Source organism: Choristoneura fumiferana, chromosome 3 (genome assembly GCF_025370935.1).
Source record: "Choristoneura fumiferana chromosome 3, NRCan_CFum_1, whole genome shotgun sequence".
In the NCBI taxonomy this organism is placed as follows: Eukaryota; Metazoa; Arthropoda; class Insecta; order Lepidoptera; family Tortricidae; genus Choristoneura; species Choristoneura fumiferana.
The window spans coordinates 6,205,015-6,232,686 of NC_133474.1; the positions used below are offsets into that span (position 1 = coordinate 6,205,015).

The window sequence follows — 27,672 nt, forward strand, 5'->3', positions numbered from 1 at the left end:
CACACGACTAGTAAGGTAACTAGTAACGGCTCTTAAAGTCAATCTTTAAAGACACGTGTGTTGAACCGTCTTCGCGGCCATGACATCTCCGGTCGTTCACCCCGCCCACTGATCTTTATACCGACCTACAAACAGTACAACAATGTGGACACTTCTTTCCTTTATGCTTTCTACCCTGTCAAGAATGCCTTTATGTCGACTATATCATGTGCTGGTATGGTTACGAGGTGATTATTCAATGAAACAAAAGCAATCAGATGAACGCATGTATTCTGTTATGCCATAGGTATATATAGTAATAAAAGCAAGTATAGGTCGATTCATAAGAGCTGGCATGAATGAATTGAACGAAGGTAATGTCGAATCAACCTGTTAATCATAAAGATACCATTCACTCATTCAATTCTTTCGTGCCAGCTCTTGTGAATCGACCTATACTTGCTTTTATTACTATATATACCTATGGCATAACAGTATACAGACCAGAGAATCATAACCAACTGAGGAACTTTTTCACCGAAAATGTCAGTCACATTACAAAACCATAAGATACAGTGATAACTTAAATAAAATCAAAGAGGGATAATTGTACCAAACGGAGCCAAGCCCATTTGATACAGCGTCGTAATCATAAAAGCTCGCATATCCACATACGCAAAGTTTATTTCCGACTTGCTATTAGGGCCATCTCCTAAATTGCCCCGTGATATTATTTCGGTCTAAACTTAGAAAGGGCAACGTCTTTTGTGGTGGATTTTGCTGCAGCGATGTGTCGAGAGATAGAGATTGTTACTAAGCGTCAGCAAAACTTTATTATGTCAGGGCGTTCGCAGGAAGCATAAAGCAAGGCTTCCGATCGTAAAAGTAACATGAATTAGCTAAAGCGATAACTTAAACAATACTTCTGTAACAGTTACGAGCATGTGAAGCAAAACCACTTCGGTTGAATCGTGTCTTCTTACTTTAATTTCATATTTCAATGGCCTGTTTTACAACTCTGTCAAATTCCTGTTATCTTACGTGACAGATATCTGTATGGCCCTATCTGTTTCATCCAACATAATAAGTCAAAGGATGTGGATGCGGAAAGCACAAGACCGGCCCAGCAGTAAACGTCGTCTCTCGTCGTCAGCAAGCATGTGTCCAGCAGTGAACGTCTTTCGGCTGACATTATGAATAAGTCAAAAAACAAAACAAAAATCTATCAGTTAAAATAACACAAACTTAATAGAAAATAGTAAAACTAGACGTAAATCTGAATCATCTACTAATGTTTCGACCACTGTCAATCAGACATAGTATTGGCGATATCTCACAACACCAAAAACCGTTAAATAACAACAATCTTGTTTTAAATGATATTGTAACGGATAACTCACGTCTTAAACCGAGTTTAGCTCGACATGTTTCGGGCTATTTCGTAGCCCTTCTTCTCAGGAGCACGCGAGCAGAGCGGTGGCGCGTAGTGTGCGTGTTGCGGCAGCCGCCGAGTCGCGTGCTCCTGAGAAGAAGGGCTACGAAATAGCCCGAAACATGTCGAGCTAAACTCGGTTTAAGACGTGAGTTATCCGTTACAATATCATTTAATATGAGTGAGTCTCACGGTAGTTATGTTCAAAACAATCTTGTTTCTACCGCTATGTCTGTCATACAACAATGCGACAAGTACAGTCACCACCACCAATATCCGACACAAAAAAGTATACATACTTAAATATCTGATACAATACGATTCTGTTTCTAGGGCCGGTAGAACGTGTCAGATATTTTTGCACGCTCCGCTGTTGCATAGAGATGACTGTACTATGAAATAAAACCGTCCATATTAATGTTTTGTCGCTATGCATCCAACAATAACAACACCAACATGCCTTGTTGAAAAATTTAGGACACTGCGAGTTACGACAAGGTCAACTAAGTTCCTACAAGAAAGAATACGAAGTTGCTTTCTATTGTTAAAAACTAGTAAGTACCTAATCAATATCCATTTTCAAATAAGACGTTACATAGTTCGGCAATCGGCCATAATGTATTTAACCTCTTTAACAAAGACTCGTCCAAATAAAGAACAAACAAAATAGAACCACAAATTTCAAATTGACATTTAGAAACCAAATGACAGTCGACGATACGTTGGTCAAATACTATTATAATCAATTTACTAACAGCACAGCGTTTTCAATACAAACAAACCGCAGTAGAATACTTGGGTACGTATAGCGCAGTGCGCACCGATAAAAACGCGCGTTTCCCCCCGATGGTGGGGGCCGCGGTCGCGCCGCTCGATAAGCGGGCGTTTGCGGCTGTCGCCGCGTGTTCGAATTCAGAAGGACAGTCTCGTTTTGAAGTCGCCTTTAAAAAGTGCGTTTTTAGCTATTACACCTTAGATTTTCATATGATTACTATTAAAACAATATAATATGACAGTAAATTGCTGAGTAACACGAATATATAACAAAATATTGGTAAGTTTTAGTAATTATTAACCATAGGCCAAAACTGGCTGTTACGCTCGGAATCATAAATTTCAAACGGTATAGAATTAGGTTCGAATAGAAATAGATGGGATGCGATTGTGAGCGTCCATGATTTACACAATACAGCCTCCTATCACATTTTATTCCTCAGATTTCATTTAAACTTCACAATAGCAAAAGTTTAAATGTAATAAAATAAGCTAGATTTTTTTATTCCAAAATAAAGATATTGTTTTGACGTTATTCAAAGGGGGTCGAAGATTGAAATCACAAAACACCACACGTCCATAAAAGCTTGGTTACCCTATGCGCTACATTTTCATATCAAAAGATAGTCCCGATATAAGTAATACAAATTTACAATTATAAAAGTAATTTCGTCACATTTTCTTAACACGTCATCTATCTTATCCCGTAAGGATTGTCCAAATCTTGGGGACCCTAGCCGCACCGTCGGCCATCTTGGCGCTTCAACCGCCGCGTTCCCCCGCGCGTCAGTCGCCCGGCGCCCGCCCGTGTGTTCGGCCGCGCGTTTTTGTCACCATGCAGTTCGAGTACGACCCAGAGCGTTTGATTGAAGAGGTGAAGAAACGCCCAGGGATATGGGACTTCGACAATGTCGAGTACAGGACGAAGAATACGCGACACAAGCTATGGAATGAAGTTGTCAACGAGCTGTTGCAGACAAACGTGAAGGTGTCGAAAAGCGAGATGAGAGAGCTAGGTAACTATTTTGTACTAACTTGACGCGATTGTGGTCGTTTTCTCTACAGATATAAAGACTAAAGTCCCGGTTCTAAATTGCTTAGTCCAGCGCAAACTTCGTTAACTTTACCAATGAGACGACTCATAATACCGTATACCGTATACGTATCTATAGGTAGATAGGTAGGTACGTACGCGGTTATAAACAACCGTGGGTGTCTCAAGTGCAGTTAAAACAAACAAACGCTATGTTACGCACTAAAAGTAAACATCTTAGAAAATGAGTTTGATATTTTCAAACAACTTATGGTAAGTGTAAAGTACCTTCTACGCGCGGTATTTGACTATTTTTTATTATTTTTAGTGTCATCGAACGAAAAAAACAATTTTTAACTTCCTTTACATACTTAACAGGTTTTTTCTTCTCCTGTACTGTAATCTGTGATTTACTTAAACACGAACAGTAATATAACAACAGCATACATAACAAGATTCTGGAAAAGTCTATATTGTCTATTCCCCATAACAGCACTATCGTAATGTTGCTAAAACGATACTGCAAATACTTACTTTTTTTTCTTAATTCGTACATTCGGACAGGCTAAGGTGCTGCTAGTATGGTTTTTATATTTTGTATGGTTTTTATACAGAATAAAAACTTTCCGAACATAATCCATAGCCTGCCAACATAAATAACGCGTATTTTTAAGATCGTCACAGGCAAGTAAACGTTAATCAAAAACAAAATATAACTTTCACAAATTTTGACATTTTCATATTTCTCACTTGTCTTTATTGTTATTTACCTTCTCTTTGCGTTTGCCATACTTTTTACTAAAATATGAAAACGTTTAAAGTTAACTATTTTATCTAATTTTGTATTATAATTAATAAGTACCCAGTCGAAGAAAAAGTATTGTATGCAACGTTGTATAAGTATGTCAAAAAAATCTCGTAGCGTCTTTTTCTTACTCACGCCACTCACCTTTTTTTTGAACCCTGTTATACAACTATTGCATAAAATACTATAAACAGAAAAAATAAATACTAGCTGTCACTGTCACACGCCAGTTTCACTTTTAACTGCATATACTCCGTTTAATTTAAGGTTTGAATTAACGGTCAAATTGTAACACGTTTCTTGGTATTTCGAACACAAATTGACTAAAAATACCTACTCGTACATTTATTAGCGGTATTTAATTTTTTTTACTATAGAAGTTAACGTTATTTTAAATATTTGTGTTGTTTCATTTAAAAACGTGTGCAAATTTTACCGTTATGTTTCAAATGTTAAAATAAATGGAGTTTTAGAAAGAGACAGGTGTATAGATGCATAAATTCAATTTCAATTCAACCGATTTTTTTTCCTCAGTAAATTTGACTGTATGTATATTCATAATAATAAATAAGATATAGCAAATTCAGGAGTTGTCAAATACAGTATTGATGTATGTCATAATGGTATTCGTGTACTTATTTTGTTTTTTTGACCACGTGTTATTTTTGCTAGGTACTAATTGTAATTTGGTACCTAATTGGTTACTATACTACATGTTAAAGCCTATCTAATGCAAAAGTTTGACCTTTTAATTTTATCCTTCCGCCTGTTCAGACTGTATGTAATGTATGTATAACTATTTACAAGCCAGCATAAACGTTCGTTATACGAAAATCAGGAAAGACGTGCAATACCTCTATAATTTTTTTATATGTACAACCTTTTTTCTCTGCAAGAAATAGAGTCAAGATCAAGATAATTTAGAAGAAGTATTTTATTTTTATTTTAAACCATATTTTATTTTCCAGAACTACAACTGCAGAAGAAATGGAAGAGCATTCGAGACTGTTTCCAAAAATACATAGCGAACCCAGCAAGAACTCGTCGTCCGTACTTATACTGTAAGCAACTCCAGTTCCTTCTTAAAGATCAAGAAATGCCGCCTGAGGCCACCGCTACCAGCGATTCCGACGACGGTCCACGGTTCACAATGAAGAAACGGAAAATATGGAAGCCTAAGGCGCATGCACCTAAAGATGATGAGGGAACCACTGAGGAAGAAGAAAACTTCGATTATGATGACGTAAGATCAAACAATTCCAATGACGATGAAATAACTGTTGAAGTTCCCCTCCCTAAATCATCTAAGGGCAAACCTCCTGTAGACGAATTCGTGTTTGCCAATGTCGATCTTCAACCGACAAAAGATGGAGAAGATCCCGATAAACTGTTCTTCTTGTCTCTTTTACCACATTTTAAAGCAATACCGGAGGAGTTCCGTCTTAACGTAAAAATGGAACTGATGCAGGTGTTGCAGAATGCTCATTATAATACTGTTAGAGATCACAAATTGATTTAAGTTGTCTAGTTCTAGGTTCGTGACTGAGTTCTCTTTTAATCGTTATGTTCACATGGGTAATTACAGCGTGATATTAATAATGTTACACAATAACAATGAGTAAAATAAATGTATGGCTGTAAATAACTTTGTTTTATTTACGCACACGCGCAGGCTAACAGAGTTCAGTGATTGTTTATTCAATTACCTACTTACATAATGGAGAAACTAATTAATTAATTTAGGACCGCACTCACAAACGTCACTACATTTTAGTGTACACATTTGAGTGCGGCAAGTAACTTAATAAATTCAACATCCATTTTCTTCCGCAATTTAAATCCCTGTAGAGATAACAACACTAATAAGTAAAGTTCTTACCTGAGATCTAAGAACGTGAGTGACTGGAGACCGCCCACGGCATCAGGTAGATTCCTGATAATATTTTGCGATAACAACAACTTCTCTAAAAATATATAAGTGGTCAGTTCATCGGGCACTTCACAGAAGCGATTCTTCGATAAATCTGTAACAAAAGAAAAATGTAAGCGTTAATAAAAAAAAAACTATTCACAATCCACTCAATCAACAATCAAAGTAGTTCGATTTTGATAATTCATTTTTTATTGGATACCCCAAAGTTAGTTTCATATACATTTGGAAAAAATCCTACCCTAAGGGTGGACAAAATTACATAATAAAAACTTTGTATGTAGGCACGCATATAAAATACCGAAATTTAAATCGCTAAGACTAGAAACATCAAATTTTGACGATTATCATTGTTTTCCCTGCAATGCAACGTGAATGAAAAGCACGAAGTAATTTGTAGGAATTTTCGAGAAATCCAGACTTAATGATTTAGCGATCGAAGGAATGTGTAAAGAAATATATTATAAATTATTACAAGCGGGAGTGGAAACGCAGCTTAAGGATTTTTTTATTGAATCGGAATAGGTACGAAATACGTGAGTAAAATGAAATATTTGTCGGTCTTTAGCCAAATGATTGTTTCGTTAAATTAAATTCAGTGTCGGCAGGTAGTCAATAAAAATGAGGCAGTTCGGAATACTTCTCATCAATTTGGATTCGTTGTTGATCTCATTTAATGTAGCTTTTTTTAAATAAGTTAATGTTTTCAATTCACTTCTATTCTATTTTAAGGTCGCGGGTGAGCAAAGAAATTCTTTTAGTTCATTTCTATTCAAAATGTTAACAACGAGTGGTTCAGCGGTTAGTAATCTAATAATCAACGTTATAGCACCATTCGACAACACTTTTAGGTACTTATGTACAACCTTCATGTGATGCATTCAAGAAGTGATAATTAAGGAGAATACGACCTCCCGGCACTCTCACAGGCAGTACCATATACCAACCGCAAAGATGTCATATTTAATGCTTCGATCTTTAGCAACTAGTGAACTAACCAAAGCCCAGGACTATACACAGCGGTCGCGGGACTAGATCTACAATTAGTTTGAGGGCCCATAAACTTAATCCTATTCCTCTATCAGATTTATGATTTAGTTGTTGCCCGCGATTTCATCGGTGTAGTTTTCATTCGCTACCTCGCGAGATGTAAGCAAATTTTCGGGAATAGAAGGATTTTCAAAATTACACCCATATCTGAGCAACCGTTTAGCGGATTAAACTACAACATACTTACTCAGAAGACTTACTAAGCTTTCACATTTTTAATATGAGTAGGATATTTATTGTGGGGGAGGCTAACATCAAAGGAAAGTGGAGTCGTGTTGGATGGAAGCGACGTATAATTTTACGAGCTTAGAGCTGGAATTGTGGCCGTGAAATTGCTGATCCTAATTGCAATGGCGCTTTATTGATTGATATCACCGTTATTGATGGTTTATTATTCCGGGGGTACGTTCCTTTAACAAGTTTAGGTTTAAGTAACGGTATAAATACTAGGTTCAGATAACAGTTAGGGCCAGTACAGACGGACTGCATTCCAACTGCAACGTAACCGCAGCTGCCGACTGCCCATACCTTTGGCCCAAACATTTTTCGTTGCGGTTCGATTGCAGTCGGCACAACTACAATTGAAACGTATGGGCAGTTGGCAATTACATTGCAGCTGGAATGCAGTCCGTGTGTACTGGCCCTTATACTTTATTTATTTATTTTAGAGAAAAACATTACCTCTCTTTGCAGTCGGGTAAAAAGATATCAACAGAAAAAGTTTAAAAACATGAGCATAGCTAGGTTTCCTGCATGAAATAAAATTAGCGTAAATCACGTCCTGTGCCTACCCGAAGCTTTTACTAACATTATATTATTCTGGCATAACACGATAACAGTAGTTTACAACTAGACGCTTAAACATAAACAAACAAAGAATTATAGCAGCGAAGCAAATTGTCAATCTGTTTACCACATCAAATTACAATGCTGTAATTGAATTACAAATATACATTTAATTAACATAAGCAAGTGATAGGTTCGTTGACACGAGAGCTGTGAGGGCTAAGTGCGGTAGCAGATCCTCTTACAGAACAAAACCGCAGTCGAGACTAGCTAACTAACAACGAGTCAACTTGCAAGGGAATATGTAATTTACAAATACATAAATGTATGCTTTTATAAATGATACTTTGTAGTTTAAAACAAGATATTGTGTTTAAAATTCGTAATCGTTCATATTCATAGCGCATCTTTTCTGTATTCTATAGTTTCAACTGCTAATAATGAAAACACTTTGCTATATTTGCTAGCCGATGCATAACTATATATAAACACTAAACGTGTGCATATTCTGTCTAGCCTATAAGAGAAATGAATGCCAAGTCTTTCCAAATATACACGACGCTGGTGACTGTAATCAAATAATCACGTGTAAATAAACAACAAAGTAGATGTAGAATAGTAGATAGTACAAGAGCATAAAACGAGCCATTTTACCCGAGGCGTTCATATAGCCATACCCGAGCCGGTATGGCGAGAGTGTACACTTTTATAGGACGTTTCATAGCTTTTGTGGATATTTTGGCTTTGAGTAGATGTTTTTTGTTATTAAAAGCTCTTTTAGCCATAGCTAATCTTTTTATTATGTATGGAGTACATCTGGAGTCATTGGTAACCAAACTACCAAAATATTTAAATTTTGTGACCGGTTCTATTTTGTTTTTGATTAGCATAAATAGTTTTTCATAAAATAAAATTTATTTAAAAAATACACCTATAGAAATTTTACTTTATGCACTAGAGCATAAAAAGTAATTTTATGTCGCCTAGATCCAGCATAATCACCAACTTTACGAGCATGAGAAATGGAAAAGCATTTTTGGTTCCAATTGAAATCTAGTAAGTAAACGAACTAAATAAGTGCAACGTCAGACATCACATTTATAAACAATTCTATAAAATCTTAACTTGAAAGCAATGGGCATGCTATAAGCCAAGAGCAAAATCATTATATGTACAGTCAACGTCATAAATAAGAGATCACTTTTGTACCTTGTCACTTTAACGTCATGTTTGAAAAGCCATACGACTGAAAGCAACAAGTTACAGAAATGATCACTTATTTATGACGTTGACTGTACCAAGAAAATACAGGAAACAACGCTAACCACAACAGAGACGCAAGAGGAAATACCATAGGCAAGTACCAAATGAGTCAACTCGCGTGCAAGTAAAGTCAATGTCGCTCACAGCAGAATGCAGATAGATCTTCGCGTTTTTCTAGACTACTAGTTAGAACCTAATTCAGATACCAGTTGACTTTGTCGAATAAAATAGAAATACGTATTTATAAACACGCCAATCCATTTGCAGAAACAAGCTGTCTTGTTTTATGGTACATTATATGAATAGTAACGATACGAAAATGAAACTTGGACTTAATTAGGCTAATGGATTACACTATTGATAAGTTCGTTGAATCCCCAAGGCTAACACAGCCAAATTTATGAAATAAAAGTAATTTTAAAATGAACAAACAGTACCTGGTTGTGACAAACACATCGTTGGTGGCAAAATGTAAGATTTTCGCTGTATTAGTGCTGAATAAAGGATTTCTTTAGCTGCAGCAGAAGACAAAGGAGGGCTCCTAAGCATTAATGACGGCAGGCGCCTTTGAACAATGAACGGAGGTCCGACTACTCCAGTCTTGATGAATCTCTCAAGTGTGTATGTTCTGGAAGAAACGAGGCATTGTCTCAACTTGGTACATGTTGTGAAGATGACACTGTCTGTGACCCGCTTCAAATCAAGACTCGATTTAAGAGATAATGCCAGAGCAGTTGTACGTAAAAAAGTTATATCGATCTTATTTCTTAACGACGTTAACCTACTCAGTAGCAAATTCAGTGAAGTAATTATGAGTCTTGTATCTCGTAAATTAAATGGCACAGTACTTTAACACTTAAGACCTCGCCTTTATATAATTATATCGCAGTGTTTCCGTTGGATATCGTAAACTACTTACTAGCGAGATGCGTGAGTCATGTATCAGACAGACTGAGCAACCTCTGTGGGAGCCTATAACGTAGTATAGATAGTGTTTTAACAGCTGAGGTAACGGCAGTTTATAAACTAAATGAGCAATAGGTCAGCCCAGCAAGTCTATTACATTATTTGTTAGTAAACAGGCGCACGTTTCACATTTGAGTGGTTTGTCACATCTTAAAGTTAATGAATAATTGATAGCTGGATCAAGAAATCTCACGTACAAGAGAGCGACATCAAAGGTTAGTTGAGTCACGGCGAAATTACGCTTATAAAGTAAATAATTTTTAATTTCAAGAGCATAAGATAGAGCGTAAAGCTGTAAAGCTGCATTTTTCGATGATGTAATCCAACCAGCGATCGTTAATTTTAACTGGAACAAACATAAACACGGGCCACACATCAACATGGCCTACTACTGCTTCATTAGTCGGTATCGAATTAGCTCTGTTTTCAATTTCACTTGCACTGGTACTCTCGAGGTGTAAATTGCGGGAGGATTGTTGCAAGGGATAAAAAACGGGACAAATATTGATCTGTACCCTAAGTTGATTATTTTCAGTGCGAAAGGTGAGATATTTATACTTGACGAAGGGAGGGATGGGTAAAAGGGCATTAGCGTCGACGTAACGCCTACGAACTTTTGATTGACGCTTCGTAAAGGGCGGAGGTGAGATGAGATTATAACAACATGGGACTCTTAGTTTGTAATCATCTAAGTGATATATAAAGTGTGACGTTGCACAGAATCATCTCAAATTCTATAAACACTATAATTAAATTTAACGACCTTATCAAGGAATATCGTGGTTTGTTTTCCGCTGCTTTCCATCTACAGGCACAATCATACAGCAAAAAAACCTCATTCATTATTCAGATAATTCAACCGATATAGCTGAAGCACTTTAGCGTTGAGTGATTTATCAGATACAATTTGATCCACCCGTCGAACTGCTCGCGACATGGTCGCGGCGTTTGCCCTTAATATAATTAGATTTCCATTTAAACGAATATGAGCTTTAAATAGCACTAAACGAAATTGAAGAACCCTCAAGCAACTTTGTGATTCATTTAAAGGTCGCAGGGCAAATTTGACGAGTTTCGTAAAAAATTCAAAGGCACTTTAAGATAATTTGGAACGTAATTCAAGTAGTCCACATTTTATCATTCTGCTTAATTTTTTAACACAAATTTTAAACATGTCAGACAGGTCAAACGTAAATAGATCGAGAATTTGAAAGCAACATCGTCTTTATTTACCTTGCATTGCATATAACTTTCTATGTAACGCACGATTGACGTCAGACACGTTAAAATTAAAACAGATTGTGTTAAATATGCACGTATACATACTATCTGTCATTAAACATAGCCTCAGCAAGTTGCTTGTCCAGTTTTTTGGTCACATGTCCTCGAAATATAACCGCCACTACGGCACTACTAAAAAGCCTATTTTAACGTGACTCTTCGGACGGCATCGTTTACTATTTACATTCCGTAGTTAGCAACCGGAAAAGTAAAAATAAACATGACCCTTTAAAAGCTTTTGAGTAACATTTTTAAAACTCAGTAGCGTTAGGAATATTGCCCTATAGCCCATGAAAGTAAAAGTTTAGGAGAAGCTCTTGTCATTTTGCAAATAACTTTGATTTTAGGACAATCCTCCATTAAAGTTGAAGGAGTTTGTTGTACTCACGAAAATTCAAGAATACTTACTTTAGAATCTTCCGCCGTATCTCGTGCCATCTAAATAAGTCAGCATAAACAAAGCTCTTTCATTTCATTTTGATGGATTGCACTTAATCGCCTACATAAGAATATCGTCTCGAATCTACTAAAGAATAGTTTCAATGCGCCAATTTTTGGTGGCATGCCAAGTTGCAGATAATCTGCGGCCACGACTGCGGGCCTCCACAGCCTTGACCGGCGACTGGCAGTATAATTTTGAGCAATGATTGCGCTCAAGCCCGGCTAGCCAATCCATTAATAATATGTTTTCAATTTTCAACGGACTATCACACACACGCAAGTTTGACACCAGCGTCTATTGTAGCGTTTAAAATGGCTAATAGAAATCGCTGCAAGTCACGTCGTTTAATCTTTTGCGTTGCGTTGAAGAAACGGAAATATTCGAAGCAAATTACGTTACATGTTTCCTTGGCCTTGAAGCTGTTCATCAATGCTAGAAGCCGCATAAACGCATTGAGGTTAACATGTAGGTATAGTGTGTAAGATTACATCACGTTATAAAGTCATCGTATTGCAATTATCAAGCTTCAATGTTGTAACGCCGCATCCTTGTATTCCGATCCGATGCCAGGTCATTTATCTACCAGATATTATTGGATATTAGAGACGAACACGTTTACTGCATCAATCGCTATTAGAGTCTGCGCAAGGAATATGAGCTGGCGAATTTTACGCCTAACAATACCACTAGATATAGCCACTATCTTTTGTAACGATATTGCTGATCGTAAGCCACCGTTCAGTGGTTACAATTACATCAACACCGCATATTGAATTACCAGACACAATAGTCGTGTTGATAGCAGAGATTGATACAGTTTGCTTAACTATATATCTATCTATACTCGCTGATAAAAACATGTGGTCTTAAGAATCAGAAATTCCAAGCAGTTTTGAGCGTATGTAGTCATACTACTGGCTAATTTAGTAGTACGATTATAATGCGTCATCATCCTCCTAATAAAAAAATGGTCTCGGGCGATTGGTACGCCGAATGTGCGCGAGTAGGCTTAATAACGGTACAATAACGAACTCCGACCAAGTGTGCCTTTTATATACTACCGGTCGTCCCACTATTGTGCTACAATAAACGACAATTTGCCGAATTTGCCAATCACTATCCATCTAACTGCATTAGTTTAATATAGTCAACTAGACATTGGGCTAAAAATATTTGAAGTTCGCATTATCACGATAAAATTGAGATACATCGAGATGATTTATCAAATTTAAGTCAAAGAAAACGATACAGATGTATTGCAAATATTTTAGCTAAAATAAGTTTTTTTGTTTTAGAAATAGACTATGTAGTCAAGCAAGGCGTCGTTATTATGACCGACAAAATTAAATGCAAACGACTCCGCCTAAATCAACATACTTATCGCCCGTCAAATGGCATGGGTCAACCGTTTCGTATCATAACTCAATCGAATTAGGGACGAGTGTTTGTCTCGGTGCTCTTCCTAATTGGTTTTTATTATGGCGTATTAAAATCTGTCCCCCAAGCTAGTGTCGGTGAAATATAGTAATTGAAATAACTTCTGAGGCGATGGTTGTTATCGATTTAAGGGGAACGAAAAAGTTCGTGGAACACCGGTTTCACGTGCCGCCTGATCAATATGCCAGTTGAGACGGCGACCACCGCCGCATAGCGTGTCACCCCTAGACACAGCTGATTCCTCCCCCGTGCCCCTCAGTCTGCTCACTCCGCGCCGCTATGCACCCTCCTGTACTTTCCATCTCAACAAAACATATGAAGTTTATTCCAGCATTCCCCTTCGGCACTTGTATGAGGAAATCATGATTTTCCTGTTATAACCATAAACAGTTTGTTTTGTATTTATACACACATTAATACAAGATTAGCTTGCCAATGCTGGAGGTTTAATATGACATACGCATAAGTAACGACGTATTAGGAGGACGTTTGGAAATATCTCGATGGCCACGAGCCAAAATGTCTTATAACGTCAATTATATCAACAACAAATAAAAATGTATTCTAATAAAAGCTTCGGAAGTACTTCAAAAGATGCCTCTTATAAAGCGGTGTCGCAACTTACCGCGCCGGAAGTACGTGACGGATACACGGAGCAGCAGCAGCATCAATATCTGCTTTATATGAATAAGCTGAAGCTAGAATTCGAAGAGCGATGGTGTAAAAAACCAACGTTCAACATGAACTTATCTGATTTAGAACGGGTAAAAACTTTAGGTACAGGGGCATTTGGCAGAGTAGTATTATTAAAGCACACGAAAAGTTACAAATACTACGCAATGAAAGTACTTGAGAAAGAAAAAGTGATTAGACTGAAACAAGTAGATCACACGCTGAACGAAAAACGAATTTTAGAAGCTATTCGGTTTCCTTTTACAGTAACGATGGAATTCAGTTTCAAGGATAACAGTTACATATACTTCGTCATGCCCTTCGTACCAGGCGGGGAAATGTTCACTCATCTAAGACGAATGCATAAGTTCGACGAGCCACTATCAAAATTTTATGGCAGCCAAGTCATATTGGCTTTGGAATATTTACACTTCTGCAATCTGGTGTACCGTGACTTAAAGCCGGAAAATATTTTGATAGACAGGAACGGGTATTTAAAGATTACAGATTTTGGTTTCTGTAAGCAAGTACACGGAAGAACGTGGACTTTGTGTGGCACGCCGGAATATCTGGCCCCTGAGCTGATTCTGAGCAAAGGTTACGCATCCTCTGTGGACTGGTGGTCTTTCGGAGTACTAATTTACGAAATGAACGCAGGATACCCGCCTTTCTATGCAAACGAACCAATGAAGACTTACGAGAAAATAGTTTCAGGCAAATACAGATGTCCTTCCAGTTTCAACGCAAGTTTAAGGGATCTTCTTCGCAACACACTTCAGGTAGACATAACCAAACGATTCGGGGTGATGAAAAATGGCGTACTGGATTTAAAAAACCACGCTTGGTTCAAAGGTATAGAGTGGGATTCTATCTTGAATTGTCGAACGCCGCCGCCATTTGTACCGAAATACAAAGCACCAGGAGACACTAGCAATTTTGAGCGCTATGAGGAGGAGGCAATAACGCCTGCCGCACATTGCCTGTATTCAGCAGAGTTTACTGATTTTTAAATAAAATAAATTGTTTCGTGTAAAAACAAGTTTCGGTTTGATATTCATTTCGGCAGTAAAAAATTAAAACGTTTAAGCAGTATGTGTAACGTCTGCCTTGGCGCTTAGTCGTTATATTTGAACGCGATTTGAAATTCTAATGTGTTAGCTCGTGGGGCTCCCCTCACGACTTGCGCTGCGCGTACGCAGCGCCGGGGACCGACGATAAGGAGGCGCACGCGACCATCCTCTGTCACTTCTTATTTTAGATCTTAATATAGTAATTGGTTGTCTCGGTACTTTCATAATGACACGACTCGTTTTGAAACTAAAAAATGATGGCGTATTAGTCTCCGAAGTCGTCGACAAATATCACCGTATGTGTTGTGACCCGAATATGTGCTCAAGCTTTGCCAAGATTAGCATGAGTAATGAAATATTAGGTTCGAGATGTTATTTGGCTCTAGTTAAGTGCGCACATTCCATCAATAGTTTTGTGCGGGTTATTTTACTACGTGCATGCAATGAATTAAGCGTATCGCAGTAAATAAACCTGTAAGGTACTTGAATTTTAAATAGATTTAATATTGTGGTTGCTAAATTTTGAGGCGATTTGTAGTGGTTTCAGGAAGTCGCTGTGTAATTTAACATAAACTCTATTGCGTGAGCAATCAGCCAGTATTTTTTTTAAGGAAAACACAGGATAGATACGTTATTAACTCTTAGCTTGTTCAAGGTCACGGAAATAATCAAGGCTAATGAAAAATATTAACTAATACTTGATGGTAAACGAAAAAAATATATGCTATTAACACTCTTTTGCTAATCTTACAATTGTTAAAATTATATGGCATATAGTAAATTTACAATACAAAGATAGTGCGTGAAATCGCAGCGATTTTCCGTACCGAACCAATCAGCTGATCAATGAAAACCTCATATTTCGCAAATCATAGGCATTTCAGCAAATACAGGATTGGGCATTTCTATCTACCGTTGTACCCTGTGAGTTTATCTCTCCGATTTCAACAAAATTTGGGAGGTAGACTCAGTCCATGATTCCAAGATGGAAAAACAGGGTCTCCAGATGTGTCCCCAAAATATTGTATGGATGTGTCCGTTTTGTTACGAAAAATATTAAGAAAAATTCGTAACAAAACGGACACATCCATACAATATTTTGGGGACACATCTGGAGACCCTGTTTTTCCATCTCGGAATCATGGACTGAGTCTACCTACCAAATTTTATGGAAAGCAAAGATATTACAAACTAGCTTTTGCCCGCGGCTTCGCCCGCGTGGAATTCGGTTATTCCGCGCTGTTCCCTAGGGAACTGTGCATTTTTCGGGATAAAAAGTAGCCTATGCCACTCTCTGGCCCATAAACTATCTCTATGCCAAAAATCACGTCGATTTGTCGCTCCGTTTCGACGTGAAAGACGGACAAACATACAAACACACACACACTTTCGCATTTTTAATATTAGTATTGATTCACGAACGCATACTTATAAAATCGCCCTTTTTACCACAACATCGAAACCGAGACGTCCTTTTCTCTTACCCCCGCGTCGAAAGGAGGTCGTCAATCAGACAGAATGATTATAGTTTTGACTCAAGAACTCACAGAGACGAGTCCGTATACAAAGCTCTTGAGACACCTTTATTATGCAGGCGCGTTTATGAGCTACGGAGATGAATAAAAACTGATGACACTAAAAAAGCTCTATCGTATTACTATGTCAGTAAACTTGAAACTAGAAACTACAATGAAAAATGTGCAAACGATCGGTAAAGATCTAAATGAATTTATACTAGCAAAGTCAATTATTGCAAAAGTAAATTTGCTTTGAAACTGCTTTTGGTAAAAAAACTTTCACGATTATTATAATGAAGCCACGAAGATGTAATCAAAATTTAATTAACGCAGCAGAGTTGATGTTAAGTTTATTCAAGACACTATCACAAAGCCCGTCAAGTTTTGATTAATTTCATTACTAACTTAGTCGACTGTGCCCTGTGTAATTTACCTAAACATGTATATCGAGTTTAGGGCGAAAGCTCATAACTGCGGCTCTGGCACGCAACATAATGATACTAGCAAATGCAACGAACGTATTACAGAAAAATGATACTGAAGTAGGTCGGTTGATGTAGTAGGCCTAACTCACTCCATGCAACCCTTGGGTCACTGATATCGTTGAATCAGCGAAGTGGAAAGTGAAGGAAGCGAAGTTCCGTCCCATTCCACTCGCGAGGACGACGCCAGGAAGTGGCTAGATCCCAACTCCGAGAAGCCATGAACCTTCTGAAGAGACCATTTGTTCCGTATAATGTGACATTAGCGCACTATAATGCGATACATCCACGAAGATTTCCATTGTCTTATGAAAAACAATATTGCTGTCAGAACGTAGTAACGTAGATTACCAAGAGAGGTCAACCAACTATCGGGTAAATTGATTCAATATTTATTCCTAAAAGTATGTGTATTCTTACAGAAAGATTAAATTAAACTTAACTAATAGTGTCATACTTTAGGCTTGGATTATCAATAAATACAATACAATTTGAATTTAGATAAATCCAACAAAACTTTTCGCAAAAACCGTGGGTATCTAAGGATTATGGATTTATGATAATCATGACGAATGCCACTTTTCGATATGATATTGTAATAAGTGAAGTTTTTTTAACTACAAGTGTACTAAAAACCTTATGTTCTTAAACATATGCAACTCCACCTTTACTGGCATTCAAGCCTTGCCAATTCAGAGTTCAAAGCGGTTTATTCATTCACAATGGCATGTTGCGCAAGGAACTAAACGAAATCAAACTAAAACTAGGTTTTAGCGGCGTAGTTTCAAATTAGTTTACAGCTTCTTTGTTACATGGGAAACAAGACTTAGAAAATCTAGTAACGTCAACGAAGACTTAATATTAAAAAGCAACTAAGAAACGCGTATCAAAAACAACGTAAAAACATCAACAGACCGCTAAAGAACCGAAACCTTAAATGCTAATGCTAACACAGTTAACGGGTTAACACAAGATGTATAGATTACACAAGCAATCGACGGGAGCATAAAACAAAATTACATAAGAGGCTGGGCAAGGGCTCTGAAAGCCCGTCTAGCACGCTCGACGGACGAGTTATTGAGCTTAGATAGTTGTAATGTTGCGATAGAGTTACGTTAAGTGATTTGTGATCTATCTTGGCTGTGACAACACCTATATAATTAGATAGGTACGAAAGGCACCCGACAAATAATTTCTGAGCGTTACATACATTATAAGAACTGAAGTTATGAGTTGAGAAAAGTGAAATCAGATTTTCTAAGTTTTATTTATAATCCGTTGATACTTACCACACCCTGCCCGCCGCAGGTGTAAGCAAGCAAGTCACTGAGATGAACATGAAACCAACATATTGTACAAACATAGTAAATACAAAGTATGACACAACAGCCATTCGTCGAAGCCTGCAATTTGGGTCACCGACGATGCAGATTCTGTGTTCGATGCAGAAAGGGCGAGATAAGAGGGTTCCAACTAGGGTACGATCGATCTCAACACTCACTAGTACTTGAAAGAGAACCATCTGAAAATTACACCACAGTAATACTATGTAAGTTTCGAGCTAGACAAAATATTATATGGTACAATACGGCAAAGTAAAAAACTAATGAGGTAACGATGAGGTTCAACTATCAGTTTTTTTAATGTAGAAATAAGTAGAAAACTGTATAAAAAACTTTTGTACATTATTTAAATAATGATAATTCGTTAAGCTATGTAATCATAAAATACGTCGTTTCAATATTTAATGAAAATATTCAATCGCTAGGGAAAATGCCCTTTAAATAGGTACCTACCCTTTAAAATAAGTTGAATCCTTTTGATATTTCGTTATTTTATCTCGCACACGCTTTACGATTAAAGTAATAAAAAGTTTTTAAAAAAGCTACATGAACTAACGACTTACCGTGTAATAAAACGATAAGTGGCTAGGAGTTCAACATGAATTCCCCATATTACGTGTAGCAGACTCATCTCCAGTGAAACATATAATTTGTAGTTTAGGTACTATGCCGTACTGATAATAACACTCTCTCATCAAGTGCTCGAGTTAATAGCATTATTTCTAAAAGGAGGGATTATGTGAAGCAAACATGGTTAACAAGAGCCCCTTGTGATTGCGAAATGAGCGTTAAACTCAAGCGCATCTGGCCCTATACTACGAAGAGCAAAATTCGAACTTCGTATCTTGCCGTCCCGCTGACGCTTATATTACTCAACACGAGAGTGAGAGGGACGATACGATACGAACCTCGATTTTAAAATTTCATAGTAGCCCCCCTGTTTATCTCGCTATCAGCCTGCGCCGGCGCAGATCTGTCTGTAGAAGTTAATTTAATATACTTAATTGAACGGCTCCTCTTCTCACGATACCAGCTTCCATCCCGCTAACAGGTTTCGAAATTGCTTCGCTTTGAATGCCGCCATTGACGTTTTTGCCGAAGAATTCACACTGATCTTTTGACAGCGTAATACAACAATATTTTGAGACTAATCACCACTTAGTAACAAAATAGTTCCATTGTTTCAATCTGCAATAGAGTTACTTAGCCATGCATTGAGATTTAACTATCAGCATTATGTAAATCTTGTATTTATACCAACGCAAAATGTGTTTATGATAATTCTGGGACACGACCAGACAGCCCTGCAGTGGAAGCATCAGATCACTGCTTGAATTTTAATTTTGAAATACACAAGGGCTAACCAACAATTTTAAAGCAACGTCAAACAGTCGTGGCATTCTTATTGCGCCATGCCTCTTCCTATCGGTTGGTTTGTCACGATCAGTATTCAAGGAACAGCAATGCCTATCAGATACGAATAAGAATGATGTATTGTAAAATGTACCTCCGCCAAAAGTATACCAACTTTGCATTCTGCTTGCAAATCTGTATCTATGAATATTCGAAGCTGAATTTGATTAATTTGCACCCGCTGCTTTTACGGTCAGGCTATGTAATGCGTCGATTGACCGCAGCATAAAGCAACGAAGCGATCAATTGGAAAATCAGAAGGGTTATTCGCGTGAACCTTGGCATCCCTTTATAGCAACATCGAGGCCGTATACTTTCATGCCCATTAGATATCTATTACAGCCGTTTTCCTTTTAAGCTTTGTTTTTTACTGCAGAAGCATTATTATTATGGTGAAGCTTGAAAGCTCTTAGGAAATTATAAACTCACAACATTGTTTATCTTATCCCGTGAGAAAACACTGTCGAAACAGGATAAGGGAAAAAGGTGTTTGTTTACATTTTTTCTAACGCAACTCCCACTCGAATCCACTCCAAAACAGGCTCTACGTTATCTGTCTGTAGTGTATCTGTCATCATTTCAATAGAATCGAGTACTCTGTCTCTTTCGGACGTGGCATTTTACGCCAGTAACGTGTTCTGTTTTGAATAGGTCTGGTCTGTTGCGAGCGTAGATGATGCACATGGAAGTTTTAAAACAGTTATTTTACCATGAAAGCTTTAAGGTTTTATTTCAACTGTGTGATTCCAGCGTATTGGTTACATAGGTGAAGCAGTCGTTGGAAATGTTGGTATTACGTTGGTGTTATCGTCCCTTGTATCCGGAGTGTCGCTCGGGTGAGCACGGTGCACCTGTCGCCATTATAGGAGCTTAGCAAGTCGAACAGGAACTTTTTGCTTGCGGAAAATCAAACTTTGTCAATGTTCCCGTTAGGTCTACAGTTCAGCGTGTTCATTTGATTAGCTAACTAAAACAAAGCAGGTTTCTGAAAGTTATTGCTAATGCTAACAAAGGCTCTCATTATATATTTGCACTTAACGATCTTGCTTCTTGGATAAAAGTTTATTGACAATGTAATGATATATTAAGCACAATCTTACCTGATCTAATCAGTTATAATGCAGAAGATACCCCAATTTCCCGATTAGATATAAACATTCATTTCAGACTGGAAAATAAACCCAATAGTCAGATACAACAACATTCCAAAATGTGTTTTAAACGATTTATGTTTAAGCGTTCAGTCAGGCAATCATAAAAGCATCATATAGAAAATAAACATCATCGTCATACTAGACTTTGGTTACACGTCTTAAAGCAATCTCAAATCTAGATATATCGATAACTCCAGATAATTACCACTTTCATCCACGTAATGGCCTTGGAAAACTAAGCGATTTCAAATGGCACAAACACGAAGTTTGTTGAACTGAAGTTTCTCTGCTAATTTGCGCTAGGTGTGGGCTGAGTAGGCGCAGTTATAGTACGATAATATATGATCGATATGAGTAATAAGGAAGTATCATCCCGTCCTGAGTCACTGCCGCTGCGCAAACCGCTCAACGTAGGAATGCGTGTTAAGTAGTGCTGTTGTATTCGTAGCATAATCTAATCATGTTTTCGGAACCTATCTTTATACACACAAAATATCATAAATTTAAAGCTAAAAGTATTAAATGCAAAACAAACTAAAGTGGCGTACGGGACTTGGTTGTTAATGTTATTAAACTTGGATTAAATCTGGTTCGAAGGACCAGCCTATTAGTAATCCCTTTAAGCCGGATACGTGTTTAATGAATCAAAAGAAGACCGAAATTCAAATATAAGTCATCACGATTAAGGTAAGTAGGTACACAATACCTTATTAAGTCATTCCTCGTAATTTGATAACATCTAGAAAAGACCTTGGTAATGACATCATCGGGTAAACTGTTTAAGTAATATTAATTAACTTAGCAAATCCTCTAAGCCGTGGCAATTAAGCTATGGGGCCATGTTCGCAAAGCAAAAAAATCCATTGTATTCAGTCTCACACTCTTGGGCTCGGTCATGGTTCAATAAAATATAGTTCTTTTGTTGTCGCGTTCGTATACACCAATATAAAAAAGCTTGTTGAGAAATTTCTGAAACCATAAACCAGCTATATCAACATTAGAAGCGGTAATTTAATTAGAGTTGTTTAAGATTGTTTCCGCTTTCGCTGGCTTTTATCTTTCCCAGAAGCGTATGCGCGTTTTATAACACATCATCGATATAAATATCTAGAAAACTTGTCAAATGCTTTCTCTTGGTGACAGCTACACGTGAAGTTTGTCATGACAAGTGGATTTTGTACGAGCTGACAAATTAGAATCTCAATCACACTCTCGCAATCGTTTTCTCATAAAACGCTAGCGACAGTCGAGTTGTCCTCCAGCAGCCTTCATCGATCGTTAGAATTGCAACTTTTTCATCCCACACCATCTCACCAACTTGATATTTTTATCTTAGATCTTAATTAAACAAAACACTCTCTCCTGTCATTCAGTTATCACATACTATATGGTCGTTTACTGGCCGCCTAAACATGTGGCAACATTTATGTATGTCAGTACCTCTGGTTTGCTAAGTGGCGATTGCAGAGGCTTGGAAATATAACTGGTCGTAGGAGTAGTGATGAGTTGAAGGAAATTAGCCACATTTCGTCCTAATCGTACCTAAATTCTACCAAATTACATCTAAATCGGTACAGCGGTTTAAGTGTGAAGAAATAACGAGATAGATTGACAGACAGAGTTACTTTCGAATTTTCAATACTAGTCAGGATAGTGTAGGAGTGATGAGGTCCTGTAAGACCTTTTGGATCTCGGGGTCAAAGGCTGGCCCTAGATCGTAAAGCTTGGCGTAGTCTGGTGTTGGAGGCCTAGACCCATCTTCGGGGTCGCTGTGCCCCGATAGTAAGTAAGTAAGTAACTTAGACTGAGGAAACTAATGCAACTTTACTACATAATTAAAAGAAAAATAAAAACAATCTGACAGTCAAGAAATAAAAAATAATAAAATTAGTGTGAAAGTTTGAGACTGGGAGGTACTTTAAGACTAAACAAGGTAATTTGAGTGTATCTGCGTATTATCAAGCTACCTATTTGCATAACAATTAATTACCTAATGTGGTATGTGTACTAATAATTACGTGTCCAGCTACTGCTAACAAGGCAACAACAACATGGCCTAAATACCTGCCTACAATAGAAACTAGACTACGAAATTAGATCTCATAGGCTGATTCCCAAAAGTTAGCTCAATAGCCTCAGTTCAAGGCTCCGTTTCCACCAGATGTGCGAGGATGTGTTGCGAGTAGGGTTGTAACTTGTAACGGAACTTCGCCTCCGCCTCCGTTACTGCGGAAGTTCCGCAAGAAATAATATCTTCGCCTCCGCCTCCGCCTCCGCAATTTTTTTTGCGGAGTTATAACGGTGGTTTATTTTTCATTTCATTATCTCGGCGCGCAGCGGGAACGCGGTCGGGGTGGGGGCGGGCGTATGTCAAATAACACGACAGGAATCAAACCTTCAACCTGTCTCGTTGCTTGGACGTACGAAATTGTAATGTATATGTTTGATTGAACCGCGATTTTTTAAAGTGATTTTGTACAAAGTAATTGTTTATTTAAGTCACATGCACGATGACGCCGAAAACAAGTGAGATTTGGCAGTTTTTTTTTTAATTTTGAGATTTTTAAGTTGAATAAAGCATAAACTACTATTTTTTCCACATCCACTTTCACCTCCGCATCCGCCTCCGTTAACCTCCGCATCCGCGGAGGCGAAACTCGTCGCCTCCGCCTCCGCTAAAAACGCCTCCGTTACAACGCCTCCGTTGCAACCCTATTTTTGCGAGGAATGTTTTTCATGATTTTATACCAATAGAAACGCTTCATTTACCTTGCCTCGCTCCGCTCAGCTGTTTTCACTAGAGCTGTGCTGTGCGAAGACAGGTAAATGAAGCGTCTTTCGGTTCATGAGAAACACATTCCTCGCAACACATTCTCGCACATCTTTGGTGGAAATGCAGCGTAACGCTACCAAAGGATATTAACTACGCAAGCTTTTTTTTCTGGGGTCATTTTATATTAGATAGTAACTGAAAGTTTATTACGGCGCATTCTTCTTAGCAATGATGGTTTTTCCGAAAGCGCTGGTAGTTTAAAAAAAAAAGACGTGTAAAAGAGCCCATTGCGGCCTACTAACTGAGTAAATGATTTTAATTTGACATGACATAGACAGAGTGACATGCTCCGAACGGGAACCAAGCCGCTGGGCTATCTGGTCGTCCAAAAGACGCAAACTTTGTTTGTTTGTGTTTTTATGGAGGGGCAATATCTACAAACTAAAAGTCTTTTACCGACGGAGATCACATTATCCCTGATGGACATAGGCTTATTTTTATCCCGGAAAAGCGCCAAGTTTACGCATTAAACAGACGAATTTGTAGACAACAGCTAGTCAAGCTTCTGTAGATTTGACAACGCCGACAGACAGTTCGACGTCTCTTTCACACATCGCCCACACGATATGGCAGCCAAAATAAAAGCTAAAAACGTTTTACAACTGCCTCGTTACGGTGGCGGCGCCATGGCTGTAAAATATTCCACTTATGGCGTTCATAATGGACATGGGTGAAAATATACCAAATGTGTTGAATAGTTTCTCTTGTGACGCAATTATGAACGTGGGTGTGTCTAATATCAAGTCTACTTAACCTTTTCTGTGACACCAATAAGATCTGCATTTAGGTAACATCAATAGGTATAAGTATATTAATTAGTGAAGTTTGCATCAGCTTTGACATAGACAAATGTCCTAAATTTAGGATGTTGGGCCTTAGGAGGATAAAGTTGATGTTTTATAAATTTAGAACCTAATTGCAGATAAGTTACAGCACAGGTTACAGTGTGTACCTTTATACATTAATTTATATATTAATAACCATAATTAAATATTTCAACAACTTTGAAAAGTTTCAGTGTGTACCTATATACATTTTATATTAATAACCATAATTAAATATTTCAACAACTTTCAAAACAAAATTACCTTAATATCAACAAACCTTTACATTGTTTACATCTAAATGTACCTAAACCAAACATCAAATTATTAGCTATCAAATTCAATAAACAGTATTACAAATCCATTCAATTCACTAATTAGTTACCAAGCCAGCGCAGCTGCTGTAAACTCAGTTATGCTTTGTTAACAGACATTAAATTAACTTAGTTTGCAGACCCACCCTCACCCCAGTCCTTTGAACAGCTACCTACATGAACCTATGCACCTATAGACTACACTAGACTATTAACCCCTCTAGCGGGAAGTAAAAACTGCAGTCAAGTTGAGTTTAAAAGTTGGACCATGTTTAATAAGTTGTTAACCATACAGGATTGTCTGGCAAAAGTTACATTGTAATATAGCTATTTTTTTTGCGCAACAAAATGTATTATTCAATCTACACTATTGGTCTTAGATACCCAACCCACCCAGGGTTAGAAATAAATAAAAGAAAAAAAATATATAATATTGATTTTCAAAAGGATTGTGATTTTTTCATGCTTACACTTACAACTATATTTTTTCATAAAACAATTGTTTTACTTTTCTCGTTTTTAGATACAATGAAGATGATGCTTAAAAAGTGTGCCATCCCTGGTCCAACCGCTTGCATTCAATGCACTTCTTGTTTGGTACCAGTATCGATACAAGGGTTCTAAGATTTTTTTATTAACTGTGCCGCCAATATACACATTTTATTTGTTTTTTTTTTATTTTAGATAAAGCTTTTGCACACTGCATTTTTTAAACGCTGGGCCCAATTGCATAATAAAGTACAAGCTAATACTATTAGTGAATTTCAATACAAATCGCTAATTATTAGCTTGTACTTTGTTATGCAATCGGGCCATGGACGCGCGTTTGTAAAAATACAAACGCAATACGCACGCGAGCTATAGTAGATTATATATAGTACTCACCAACAAAATATATCCATTTTGGACCTCCCTATTTGTTTGACCAGTTAAATAAATCACAGACTGAGCTGACCGAAAAATAACATGGCTTTTTAGCCATATACCTGTGGTCACTTTTTTAAAGCTCACATGTAATTTCTATTTATCTTATCATAAGTTCTGTGAGTAGTTCTGTGTGTAGGTACATACTTATGCTTAGTGCTATTTGACTTGAGTTACCCAGGCACCTTGAATATGTGCTAATCATTTTAATTATCATGTTTTAGGTGGTATCTTTTTGTAGTAATTAGTAAAGGAAAATATGTTAATGAAGTAGGTATGTAGTCACCTACATGAATATCTGATACATCTTAGTGGCCCTAGAAATAGTCATATCAGATTATTCATGCATGCTTTGTTTTTGTTGTATCAGATGATGACTGAACCTATAGTAGGTAGGTATTTATTTATATGTATTTATCCGAATTCGGTGTTGCTATTAAATTTGTCCTTAACTGAATAAAATTTGATAATATTATGATGACGCGGATAACCCAAGATAAAAATAGCTTATCAAAATTTGGACTGAAAAATCCCCGAACATTACGTTGAATACAAGACTTCTTCCAACATTCGTAAATACCTACATCTCGGTTTAAATCTAGATATAATAATAATCATCTGGAATAATGAGAGTATCGTATGATCGCAGAAGCACGGCTGACCGCTTTCGATAAAAAAAAACTTGCCGACGGATGAATTGATATCGTGACACCAATAAGAATTTATAGCGTACCTACCTGGTAAATAAGAATAATTTAACAGGAACATACTATCGTTATCTTATACTTAGATAATAGTGACAAAATGCGATGTATTGCTTGGCGTTTATTTTTATTCGTAGAAAGCAAACCGTTATCGCATCGCTGCCGCTTTTGTAACCGATCGATTCACCGAATCGCATCTAGTGCCGGCATCGGCATCGACAAACAAAACAAAAATAACATAATCACGCCCGTAAGTCTTCCAATACACTACCGATGACATAAACAGCGCGAGAAATGAAATAATAAACCCAAATACCACACAAATGCAACAAGATTTATTTATAAATGCAACTTACCAGCAACAACTGTATCACTCAAGTCAAATTTCACTGGTTTTGGAAACTCTCTCAGCTTGCGTCCACTAAGTTTTAATTCACCACTTAAGTAAGCATCTTCTAGAATTCTTTCTAATGATTTTGTTAACTGACTGTGAATATTACTTTGACCGTTCATATTTACATTCACACACGGCCCTAACACGGCCATATTCCTTCAAACTAAAACCCAACTGACTGAACTGACAAAGGAAAATAAGATGTGTTGTCTCTGGTATTACAATCGCACCAACATAACGTCAAATCCTAAGATACACCTCACTTCATGCTAAACAATTTAAAGTAGAGTTTACATAGTAGTACAATATGAAGTATTGTAATTGGCTAAGTAAAGTTTTTTGGAGAGGCGCTAATTATATTTTTTTTCGATAGTCGACGTCTTAATAATCTAGGAACTGCAGCTCTTTTATTTTTATTTCCTCTTATTAATTAGAAATATTTTTTTAAGTGGTCGATATGACGTTTGTGAGATTAAAATGGCAGAACCGTTGAGCGCTCAGTACTTAGTAGAAACAGTAAAAAAAAAACGAAGTGAACTGTCACTGTCAAGTAGAATATAACCTAAAACCATTTTATTTGCTTTGCGATTTGGTGCCATCTGTGGCGCTTTGTGTCATTGTGTTGGTTATTGTAATCAATATCTGCTTCGCTTATTAACCGCACCACATAAAGATAATTGCCAGAGTTCAGGTTAAAACCCAATAAAGAGCATTACAACTAATTCATCTGAAGATCAATAGTAATATCGATGGAAATTGCAATAGTAATAACATGATCTCATACCTTAAACTATCTCCTGTGATGTCCGCACTCTTCAGCTATGTACAATTCACTCAGGCGCTAACCTGG

General features: G+C 37.3%; 2 protein-coding genes and 1 pseudogene across 2 annotated transcripts in view; 2 read left to right on the top strand and 1 right to left on the bottom strand.

The window, feature by feature from the left end:
• Positions 1-27,000, bottom strand: part of Lrch (Leucine-rich-repeats and calponin homology domain protein) — a 47,226-nt gene extending 20,226 nt beyond the window's left edge. Inside the window, 2 exon segments of the mRNA XM_074085304.1 lie at positions 5,903-6,047; positions 26,785-27,000. Of these exon segments, the coding sequence (XP_073941405.1) occupies positions 5,903-6,047; positions 26,785-26,974 (335 nt within the window). The 5' untranslated portion in view covers positions 26,975-27,000.
• Positions 2,932-5,655, top strand: LOC141426192 (uncharacterized). The gene is made up of 2 exons (XM_074085048.1): positions 2,932-3,201; positions 4,992-5,655. The coding sequence occupies exons 1-2, from the start codon at positions 3,021-3,023 to the stop codon at positions 5,540-5,542; spliced, it is 732 nt and encodes a 243-aa protein (XP_073941149.1). The 5' UTR covers positions 2,932-3,020; the 3' UTR covers positions 5,543-5,655.
• On the top strand, positions 13,674-14,860 carry LOC141426193 (cAMP-dependent protein kinase catalytic subunit alpha pseudogene; annotated as a pseudogene).
• Positions 27,001-27,672: the final 672 nt, after the last annotated feature.